Here is a 12,404-nt window from a genome sequence, read left to right as displayed (position 1 = left end):
AAGCATTCGGTGCTTCAAGTGCTGCCGGCTAGGGACTTAAGGACCTTGTTTTCGTACATCTCAGCTTGCCGAAGATAGCTGTGGCATGAGCATATGAACATTCTGTCGAATGTGAAACCTAGAATTTTCAGGTAGTTTGTGGTCGGAATTCCGCCGAGCAGAGTTGTTGTAGATTTAGTGACGAATATTTGCATATTCCTCGCGTGGAAAAAGGTGGGAAGATTAGTCAAAAGGGAATTCAGCCTTTCACAGGGTGGAGAAATATATGTTTGGGTGCAAAAATAGATATGTTTGGGTGCAAAGATATTTATGTTTGGGTGCAAAGATATATATGTTTGGGTGCAAACAAAGATATGTTTGGGTGGAAACAATTTTATGTTTGTGTGCAAAAAAGTACAAACCCAAAAGGCACAAAAAAAACAAACACATGCACCAGTGGGCGCTTACTGAGAGCAAGGGAGCGTAAAATTCAATGTAAAACACTTTGAAATGTGTGCTCATTTGCTCTCAGTAAGAACTCACTGACTATCTCTATAGTATACACACAAATGTTGAGGTTGTTTATTGAAAGGAAAAAGAACAACAAACACATAGGTACATACAAAATTCCAAAGAAATACATGACACACTTTAATAAAAGAAAAACTGATTGAAATAATTTGTAAATAGTCACACTTTTAAAAAGGAAAAATATATAGAAACGTAGTTGAACGCTTCTCCTTAGTTGTGAAATAAAACAAATTGTCCTCATAGTGGAAATCATCAGCGGGGAATCGGCATCTAGAATCAAATGATTATGTAATGTATTAAATAAATATGGATATGCCATATTTCAAATATACATAAGTATATCACCAATATTTTTGAAAATTTAACATAGCTGAAGCCAAGGTTTACCCTTTTAGAATACGCGACTTGTGGTTCTATATTATACAAATTAAATATTTTTGGATAAAATGGAATGTTGTTGGACGCGGCAAAAAATATTGGCCTTAAAAGATAATTTGTGATAATTTGTGCTGTGGCTATATTTATGTTAAAAAATGGGCAAAAATGGGTTGAAGCCACCATGTCTTTTTTTGTTTTCTCTCGATTTGTGAGTAAACCACACTTCTCTCGATTTTCCTGTCAAAGTAAAAGGAGAAGCAAACTAAATAAGGATCATCTCACTAATGTATTACTTTTCAAAATTTGAACTGCTTCTACCATTGAATGATGCTGACATTTTGAAGCCAGATTTACAGTGTTTTTTGAAATTTTCTTCTAAATTAATTCCGCAAACAGGTTTTTCAAAAAATAATATATAGGATTGTAGTACTTGCGATTCTGAGTTATTTGATACGACTAATGTGAATGTAGTCTGCACAGCTTCAAAGAAATCTACATCCAAATGCTGAAATTTTGTGCGAACATTTTAGTAAAAAACATATTTTTCGGGCCTAATTTTTACAATTGTCATTCGATTTCCTCGTACTTGATTGCACATTTTAGTTTTTTACGTTCCGGATATAATAAATCATTCCCCGTGAAAATACATCCACTAAAACGCGAGTTACGAGAAATTCCAAAGTAGAAAAATCACCTAAAATTGTTTTTGGAAATATCTCGTATTTTATCGCGTTTTCTGCGGTTCGTTGTCACTGCAATGAAAAAACTAGTGCAGCATCTGCGTTTTAGCGGAAACAGAGTTTTGAAAACTTCACTGATAAGGGAGCTACATTAATTTTATCCCAAAAAATAGAGTGTGATGCTACATCCACGGTTCTTAATTGATCGCCTTGGAATAGATATATATCGATGTAGATTTTCATGGTGGACATTGAAATCGGATGCGGACAAAAATTTTATGCCCTTTGCGTAAATTAGCGATATTTTATAGGTATATTAATGCTAAGATGCAGCTGATGCTACATCTTAGCCTCCAAATTAAATTTCGAAAAATATATACAAATTAACAGATATGGTCTTGCTGTACATGAAAATCACATGCGGACAAAATGATTTTGATAATTACGCGATTTACACGTATTTTAAAATGCATATAAATAAAAATGGGTTATTTGACCTCTATTTCCATTTCAGAAGCTTTGACATATATCCTCATCAACCCAATTAGCTTCCCTAATGGGAAAGGTTTAATATGAATGTCAATAACACAAAATCCGTCTATTTTGTTGGGAGATTTAAGCAAAATGAAGGAAGTATTCCTATAAATTTTTACAATATTTTCTACTACATAATGCATGTGAAAAAAATATTTTTTCAAGCAAAAAATTATTTTTTGACCAAAATATGTGCTTATTTTGGCTGTAACATCCAAACTATAACACCAATTTGTATGATTGCAGTCTCATTTGATTCGCCGTGAAGTTTGGATCCACAACAATTTTTTTTATGTAATTATATGACCACTAAATGGGCCTTAATTTTGAAAAAAGTAGACTTATATTCAATAATTTATCAATTTTATGTACATTCCGCGAATTCTGTGTAACATTTTGCAGGTATTATGCAATCTACTCGCTGAAGTCACTTCGATAGAACTTTTTTGTAACAATTGTGCTCATTAAAATAATTAGCGTTTTTATAATATTTTTTTTCTTAAAAAGCGAAATAAAAGCGCCATAACTTTTGTCCGCAACAGCCAAAAATTGGCTCGCGACCAGGTTTGTACTGGGAATCTTTTTCTTAGCCTACATATCAAAAATCGTTGATGTAGCGCGAAAAAAATTTATCCTTTTTTTCTGAAATGGAATATGAAATAATTGACAATATTCCTGATATATGTAATTACCAATATTAAATGCGATTTCTTCCTTGTGCAATAAACTTTCAACTTTCCGATCCAATTATAAAATTTATTGGGCATTTAATTTACTAATAAGTACAATTTCTTTAAGAGAACACAAAACACTGATTAATTCACTCACTTTACCGTCTTGACGCTACGCTGGCAACTAAAACACTGAAGAAAGAAAAACAAAATAATTCATACCATTTCTTCTTATCCTCTTCGCCCACTACGTTGGCTAACAACAACAAAACAAGAAACACACGAGTTTGACGCATACACGCCATCAAAGCACCAAAGCCCCCTTCTTCGCTTCTACGTCTTCTATTTTACAATACACACAACTCTTCATTGACAAACATCCTCTCTCCACCCATGAAAAAAATGTTCTAACATAAAAAATATGTTTTACCCAAACATATCAAATTGAGATATGTTACAAAATGTTGCAAACATATATTTGTTTGGACCCAAACATATTATGTTTGGATCCAAACATATAATTGTTTGCAACCGGTCCCAAACATATGTTTGTTTGGATCCAAACATATTTCTAACATTAATTTTTCTGCGTGTACGGGTGACAAAAGCGAAATGCTTGTTTTCTTGCTTGGCTTCCGGAGCGGGACCAACTTGTCCATATTCCAGATTTCGGGGACGATGTTGGTGGCTTGCTACAGGTTGAGAACTTTTGTTGACATTCGCAACATCATCCATTGAAAATTGTAGTGGTTCATGATCAGCAGGAAGAGAACTAATGCGACGTAGTACTCTTCACTTCGCCCTACCACTCCCGGGATGCTCGACAAACTGAGAATTGAAATAATTTGCGCGCCTCTTCGGATCAGTCAACGTAACTTCCAATGTCAGCTCCCTGACTGTTCGAAGTTCATTACGCTGATTTGCTAAACCCTTTGCCTATGCAGGGAAGTTTGGTTTCACTTCGGGTATTCGACCAACAGGTATATGGAGAGCGGCTACAGCAGTGATAATGTCTCGCAACGCCCTTTCTGCTACCCGAACATCAGACGAGTGGGACAGATCTCTGAAGCGGTGGTTAGTAAACACTCCGAAACTCGGTCAATTAACTTTCTCCTGATTGATATTAATGCGACGGATGTGATGAAATTAGAGCGGCTGCAGCAGTGATGATGTCTCTCAACGCCCTTTCTCTACCCAAACATCAGAAGAGTTGAACATATCTCTGAAGCGGTGATTAGTAAACTATCTGAAACTCGGTCAATTAACCTTCCCATGATTAAAATGCGGCAAATGTGATAAAATTAGGCGGTCTGCTGATGGAGACAGTTATGGGAAGATGGATCCAAGATAAACGATGGGTTGCCAGGTGACGTCATTTTACAGAGCAGCTGACACGGTGGTTATATCAACCGAACTGTGGCAACCTCCGCTAATTCTGGCATGGGCGTTGTCATTGACCGTGCAAAATGTAGACTTAACAATCTGCTCAGCCAGCACTATACCCCTCTGATCGTTTCCGAGGACCGAATGCCTATAACCAGGACTACAGCTATTTATCGACTGGATGTAGACGTTCAGCAACTCCACACCATTCCATGTACAGGCCATTAGAGCCAGACTCAAGCGAGATAGGTCTGTATTGAACAGAAAGTTAATATGGTGCGATCCTTCCTCATTACGTTGTAACCCTCACAACGCTGTAAGCTGCAGTTGATGTTGAGATTGGTTTCCTGCGCCGCCGCGACCATTACATTCTTCCGACTCATAAAATCCACTATTTCCTTGATCTTACCTCAGAGTCCATTGCATTAAAATTGCAAAAAGCATGAATTTTCAGGAATTGAAAAGAAAACAGCTGGTGTTCAGTGCTGCATGTGCGGCTTCTGTTGGAGGGACTGCGGGGGAGTCGTGTATTCTGATGACGACGACGAACTGGTGGCTGCGTTCACGTAGCATGCACCAATAAAGTCCCTGTAGTAGTCCTCACGTGGACAAGGCCAGAACAACCCCTTCGATGTATCCACTCCTGACATCTATTGCATCTAACCGAATGTTGGATATGGGTTATGATGCGGATGTGGCAAACTGAGCACAGAAAATTGTTCCTGGGTGTCCGGCATCCCGGCACGGACCAAAAGCATTCGGAGCAGACGCTCCCAACACAGGAAAACGATACAAATACACTCAGTGTACAGAGGTGGCAGCCGCTGACCGAAACGCAGGTGTTTTGTGGTTCCGAGTCTATCTGGTATCGAAGAGCCCAAGACTGTGGAATTGACAATAGCATATTATTTTTTTTTTAAACCACTTCAAGTATCATTTGCGACCCTATAAAGTATATATACATATATACTTGATCAGGATCAAATTCTGATTCGATCTAGTAATGACCGTCGGTCAAAGTATGTAGCTCCATGTTTTAGAATAGCAGCCATGTAACGGCACCTCCCGATTTTAGGTCTTTTGAGAAGTTTAACTACATTTGTTAACCGGACATTTGACATTTGAGGTTCCTGGTGGTCGTAAAACTTCTCCAACAAAAATTCAACATAGGCCTATGTTTTGGTATAGTCCTCAAATTACGGTACCTCCGGATTTTCGAGACTTTATGGATTTTAGCTTAAATTTTTAGACGAACTAGCTGTAATTTGGTAGTGGAGGTTTCAAGTTTTCGTAAAATGTATACACCAAAAATTATCAACAAAAATCCATTTTTTGATATAGCCCCCATAAACCTGTACCCTCCTGATTTAAGTGTTTTGTTGAGTTTTTTGAGTTTTAGCCGAACTATCTGTAATTTGACATTTAAGGTTCCCAGTGATCACATAACTTATCCACCAAAAAATCGTCATTATTGGTCTATGTTTTGGTATTGTCCCATAAAACGGTACCTCCAGATTTTAGCCGTTTTGAGGCGTTTGGCTACATTTGTTGACCGAACTACCTGTAATTTGACATTTGAGGTTCTCAGTGGTCAAACAACTTCTCCACTGAAGTTTGTCAACATTGGTCCATGTTTTGATATAGCCCCCATATAACTGTACCCTCCGGGTTTAGGTGTTTTGTTGAGTTTTAGCCGAACTATCTGTAATTTGACACTTAATGTTCCCAGTGATCACATAACTTATCCACCAAAAAAAAAATCGTCAACATTCGTCTATGTTTTGGTATTGTCCCATAAAACTATACCTCCGGATTTTAGCTGTTTTGAGGCGTTTAGCTACATTTGTTGACCGAACTATCTGTAATTTGACATTTGAGGTTCTCAGTGGTCAAATAACTTCTCCACCAAAGTTTGTCAACATAGGTCCATATTTTGGTATTGCCTCATCACCAGATGGTGATTGGGATGGCTTTCACGGCAACACCCGAGCAAATACTGCAACGAAAGCATTTCAGGACGCCAGGATCGTGCAATCATCCACACACGTTACGTTCTTAATGAAGGGAGTGGAATACAGGAAAAGTAGATGTTAAACAGTTCTGGACATATCACCCCACCTTGGGGAACTCCCTGTTTTACTCTACCGGGGTTTCGACTTCTTGTTCCTGAATTCTACATACAATTGATGTCCACACATATAATTGATTATCCAATGTTTCAATCTTGGCCGGAGGCTTGTCTGCTAAATGTCCTCAAATAGCGTGGAGTGCCTGGCAGTATCAAAGGCTTTTGATAAAGCAAGCGCCACCATCACTGTTCTTTTACACGGCGGTCTCCGGTTGAGTCCTCGAGAAATATGTGTCTGTACGATTCACTTTTGCTGACATCATTGCCTGGCTTCGGCGGCGAGGCCAACCTGCCCACTTCCCAGACTTCGGGAAAGAGCATTTTTCCAAACTGTTGGTATCCAATACTAACGAAGACGGCAAAGATACCACAGATCCAATTCCAGAAGATGGTATTGAATGTATACCACCAGGCCAAGATGAGGTAAATACAGCAACAAACCGGCTAAAGAATAACAAGGCAGCAGAAACCGATGGCCTACCAGCTGAGCTGTTCAAAATCGGAAGCGACACGCAGATAAGGTGTATGCATCAGCTAGTTAGCTCCATCTGGCGGGAAGAACGCGCACACGGTGATTGGATCCTGAGCATCCTGTGTCCCGTCCACAAGAAGGGAGATAAGACTGCGTGCTCCAATTACAGGGGCATAAGTGTGCTCCCTATTGCATATAAGATAGTGTCTGGCATATTGTGTGAGCGACTATGGTCAATGAAATAATTGGACCCTATATTTACCAGATATTTACCTTGCGACAAATCTTGCCAAAGAGGCAAGAAATACAGGTCGACACCTATATTCGCAATATCATCCATTGTAAATTGTGGTGGTTCATCATTGGCAGGAAGACATCTAATATGACGTAGTACTATTCTCTTCTACCTCGCATTCCCGAGGTGCTGGATAAAATAACGGTTAAAATGACTTGGCCACCTCTGCGGATTAGACAATCTGAGATCCTATCATCCTTCTTTCCAGTGCTCGAGAGTGACATAACCGTTGCCCACAATTCACTTATTCCGGCTGGAATGCTGCAACTCTTCTGATGATTAAGGCATTTTTTCGCTTATGCTTACCGACCAACCTCCTTACTTTCAGTGTCAGCTACTTGAAGAGTTTGGTAGATCTCTGAAGTGGTGATTAGTGGACTTTCAACTAGGCCAATTAGCTTTCCCATGATTGAAGTGATGAAATTGGGCAGTCTGACGATGGAGACAATTATGAAGAGGTGATCTGACCCAAGAGAAACGATTTGTTGCCAGGCAACTTCATTTGTCACGCCAAGTGACACGATACTTATGCCTGACGAACTTCTTCAACTATGCCAATTAGTTTTCCCATGATTGATGAAAGTGCGACGTTCAGAGGTGATGAAATCGGGCGGTCTGATGATGGAGACAATTATGCAGAGGTGGTCTGACCCAAGAGAAACGATTTGTTGCCAAGTAACTCAATTTGTCACGCCAGGTGACACAATAGTTATGCCTAACGAACTGTGACACTCTCCGTTAATTCTGGTAGGGGCGTCCTCATGCAAAACATAGAGCTATGAATCTGCTCTGTCAGAACTATACCCCTCTCGCCGTTTTCGTGGATCGAATGCCACATCTTATGCCACAACTCATGATAAGAATTAAAGTCCCCCAAGGTCTATATAAACGACTGTATATTGTATCCAAAAGTGTGCAAATGTTGGGCTTATAACCTTGAATTCAGCTATTTATCGACGGGTTGTTTAACGGGTTGTTTAACTCTACCTCGGCAGTTCAACCCCTAACTTATAAGCGCATACATTCCATGGTTTTATAAAAATAATCATATTTTCCAGAATGTTGCTGTGGCATGAACTTGGAAAATTGTCAACTTTTTAGAAAAAAATGGTACCGAGACCCAAAATCTTTGGGGTTTGGGTTCATTTATTATGCCTTAAAGAAAAATTCATTAAAATTTAGGAAGATTGTTGGTTATTTATTATTGGAAATTCCAAAGATATACGTATGTATATAAATATAACACAACGATTTATTTTGCTTTAGCACTTGTAGCACCAGTTGCTATCCAATTACCAATAATTTGGTTTTTATCGTAAATCTCCACTTTAAATTCGAAATCCATTAGCGGCAAATAGGGAGGAACAGTTTTAGCTGTTACGGTGAAATTTTTCGTTTCATACATAAAATCCTTTGAAGAGAGAAATACAAAACAGAAAAAGCTGTGATAATAAACTAAGCTAACAATTTCCTCTAGGCGCCTACCTTTTTAAATGGACACTTAGCTGGAAGATTGCAAACTCTTTTCAATTCCAAAGCCAATGGTCTCAGTATCTGATTATTCAACATTTGCTTGAGGAATACACAAACATTGAAGGTCATATCGGCAACATGCATTGTTTGTCGTGTATTTTTCGGCATTACATCCAATGCGACGTGAGCTTTAAAACTACGATCTACATCACGATCGAACATCATGCGTGCACTCAGGCCATAGTAGCTTGTGCCATATTTCGAAAATGCACATTCCATCACCTTGATACGTTGGTTGTATACGCGACAAGTGAAATTTTTTATTTCCAATACAAGATTTGCACTGTACCCATACTGCAGGAGGAGAATATTTATTAATTAAAACATTTTGAAAAAATTATCAAAGGTTAGCTTACATGCATTAGAAGTGAAAAATACCAGAAAATCGCAAAAACATTAGTTATGTTTAAAAACATTTTGAACAGAGCAGCCTATACGTTAGCAAAAGACTGAAGTATTTTGTCAATGACTACATTAATGGTGTTGATGTCATTATTAACCGATTTTTTAATGTATTATTGTTTTCAATAATTTTATTTAAATATTATAAAGAGATTAGAATCGTAAAGTATTGAAAAATACATTACTTAGAAACGGTTCTGTGATTTAGCTTTAATTTTAACTGTGATTTTATTTATTTTCTTTTAATTATTTATTATCTATATTAATAAAAGAGTAAAGGGATTGACTCACTGACTTACTGACTGACTTTATGATTCATCAACGAACTAAAAGTGTGCGAAAAGTACTAAAATGTACTAAATTTGGTTCCCTTTTGTATTATGTGAACGGATATAGCTATAATCTTGGAATTTGGAATGAAAATGAAGGTTGTGATGTATGTTTGACGAAAGGTGTTGATTTTGGAAATGTATACACATGTGTACGAAAAGTACTAAATGGTACTACATTAGGTATGACTTGAATTTGGATGAACGGATAGAGCTGGAATCCTGAAACTTTGAATTAAGATTACTGTTGGAGTGTAAGATAGGATCTAGAAGTAGTTTTGGAAATTCATATACCTATTTGTAAGAAAAGTACTAAATGGTACTAAATTTGGTACAATTTGGATTTGGGCGAACGGCTAGAGCAGGAATTCTGAAATTTGGAATTGAGATTACAGTTAGAGTGTCGGATTGAGGTAGTTTTGAAAATTCGTGCTTATGGGTACGAAAAGTACCAAATGGTACTAAATTTGGTACAATTTAAATTTGGGGGAATGGATACAGCTGGAATCCTGAGATTTGGAATTAAGATTATTGTTGGAGGGCAAGTTTGAGATAATTTTGGAAATTTGTACTTATGGGTACGAAAGGTTCAAAATGGTATCACATTTGGTACAAGTTGAATTTAGGTGATCGAATAGAGCTAGAATGCTGAAATTTCAAATTAAGTTTACTGTTGGATTGTAGGTTTGAGGTAGCTTTGGAAATTCTTACTTATGGGTACGAATAGTTCAAAATGGTGAACGGATATAGCTGGCATACTGATATTTGCAATTAAGATTACTGTTGAAATTTAGATTGGCGTAGTTTTGGAAATTCGTGCTTATGGGTACAAAAAGTACTAAATTTGGTACAATTTGGATTTGGGTGAACGGATAGAGCGGGAATCCTGAGATTTGGAATTTGGATTACCGTTGGAGTTTAGGTTGATATATGGAGGTAGTTTTGAAAATTCGTACATATGGGTACAAAACGTACTTAATTGTACCAAATTTGATGCAATTTGGATTTAGTTTATCGATAGAGCTGGAATTCTGAAAATTGGAGTACCGTTGAATTTTAGGTTTGAAGTAGTTTCGGAAATTCGTACTTATGGAAACGAAAAATACAAAATAGTACTAAATTTGGTACAATTTGGATTTGGGTGAACGGACAGAGAGACTGAGATTTAGAATTGAAATTACTGTTGGATTGTAGGTTTTAGGTTGTTTTGGAAACTTTGGTAAAGGGATGGAACTGGAATTTAGAAATTTGGAATTAAGATTACTGTTTTATGGGCACGAAAAGTACTAAATAGTACGAAATTTAGTACAATTTGGATGAATGGATGGAGCTAAAATCCTGAAATTAAGAATTTAGATTACTGTTGGAGTGAAGAATGGAGATATGGTGGTAGTTTTGGAAGTTCTTACTTATGTGTACTAAATGGCACAACATTTTGTAAAATTTGTATGGAACTAGAATCCTGAAATTTAGAACTAAGTTTAATGTTGGAGTTTCGGGTTGAAATAGGTTGTATGGATGGAGTTGTAATTCTGATATTTGGAATGAAGATCGCTTGCGTAGGGTTGATAGGAGATGTTCTACTAAAAGTACTAAACGGGGCTAAATTGGGTAATGTGCTTTGGTATGGAAGTGATTTTCTGAAATTTGGCATTATTGTCACTGTTTGTGTGTAGATTTGTAATATAAGAGTACGTGGTACGTAAGAGTACATGGTACTAAATTTTGTATTGGGTGTATGGATAGAGTTGAAATTCTAAGTTTTTGTATTAGGGTTTTTGGTATTGAATTTTAGAAATGCGTACCATAAATATACGAAAATTATTAAATGAGATGTGGGTGTGGTTTTGGAAGTACCTACTATAAATACACGAAGAATACTAAATGCTAATTAATTTAGTATTAGGCGTAGGAGTATTCCGAACTATGGTATTATGGGAAATTTAGTGTGTAGTTGTTTATGGAAATACTTTAGTACGTACAAAAGTCCTAAATATAGACTTGGGTCTAGGGATAGACTTAGATTTCTGAAGTTTGGAACTGAGGTCAGTGTTGCTGTGTAGGGAACAGCTTTGAACATACGAAAGATACAAAAAATGGGTAATTGGTACTCCCAATACAAAAGGTGCACGGATAAAATTTGAATTCTGAATTTCGGTATGAGGGGCAGTGTTGGTGTGTACGTTTAAGATGCAGAGGTAGTTTTGGAAATGCGTACTATAATAGTACAAAAGGTACTAAATTTAGAGCTAAAAAACTTTTATTTTAATATGACGGAATATATTTAGAATTTAAAATCTGGGGTTAGAGTTGAGGTATAGAGGCGGTTTTGAAAAATATAGTCATAAGCTTACGAAAAGTAATTAATGGTACCATATTTAGTGTTGGTTGATGGAATAGATCTGGAAAATGAGTACTATATGTGCAAAGAAAGTAATAAATAATACTAATATGTTCTTGAAATTCAAACTACTCTAATGACCTGTTTCACTAAGAACTTCTACCAAACTTAAATTTTTTGAACAATTTTTAAACTAATCTTTGTATTAAACCTAATTTTTGTTTCAAAATAATTCGAACGAATTTGAATTCGAATCGTCTTAAAAAAGCAGGCCAAAGGGGTGCAGAAAATAGTAACGTTATACCGTTGGTATTGGGTAGGTTAGAGTCGAATTTTGTAATTTGGATACATTTTTCAAATTTCATTTTAATAATTCTTGAATAATTCAAATTTAATTTTATTAATTTTGGAATAAATGAAACGGGGCTCTGTTTGCATCCTCTTTCCTATAAATGACATCTTTTCGCTAACGAAGTAGCGGGTACATTCTAGTCTATTATATTAATGTTGTGGTGTCCAATTTTTTTTAATTTTTATAAGCAATAAATATTAATGGAAAATATTTAAAGTAATTTAAAATTAAGTGTAATGCCAGATAAAGATATGTATTTAAAAAATCATATTTTTATTTTGTAACCAGCTTTCCTATTAAATTCTCTTCAAAATGTACCTATATACCTATATTGACGATTTTTGGTGGATTAGTTAGGATTGGGAACCTTAAATACCAAATAAAATCTAGTTCGGT

General features: G+C 36.5%; 1 protein-coding gene across 1 annotated transcript; it reads right to left on the bottom strand.

Annotated features, from left to right (window-relative positions):
- Positions 1 to 8,303: 8,303 nt before the first annotated feature.
- On the bottom strand, positions 8,304 to 8,946 carry LOC141398478 (uncharacterized). The gene is made up of 3 exons (XM_073975764.1): positions 8,941 to 8,946; positions 8,537 to 8,878; positions 8,304 to 8,462 (listed from the first exon to the last, which is right to left on the bottom strand). Exons 1-3 carry the CDS (start codon positions 8,944 to 8,946, stop codon positions 8,304 to 8,306), a joined length of 507 nt encoding a protein of 168 aa, XP_073831865.1.
- Between the last annotated feature and the right edge of the window lie 3,458 nt (positions 8,947 to 12,404).

Source organism: Musca autumnalis, unplaced genomic scaffold (assembly GCF_047663935.1).
Source record: "Musca autumnalis isolate F117 unplaced genomic scaffold, ASM4766393v1 scaffold_3, whole genome shotgun sequence".
In the NCBI taxonomy this organism is placed as follows: Eukaryota; Metazoa; Arthropoda; class Insecta; order Diptera; family Muscidae; genus Musca; species Musca autumnalis.
The sequence above is the reverse complement of the archived record's forward strand: the minus strand, read 5'-3'. Positions and strand labels throughout refer to the sequence as shown.

What these genes read in the sequence shown, in the direction of transcription:
- LOC141398478 (XM_073975764.1), bottom strand. An exon ending in CTAAGTGTCCATTTAAAAAG is followed by an intron (nt 8,463 to 8,536) that starts GTAGGCGCCTAG and finishes CTCTCTTCAAAG; the next exon opens with GATTTTATGTATGAAACGAA.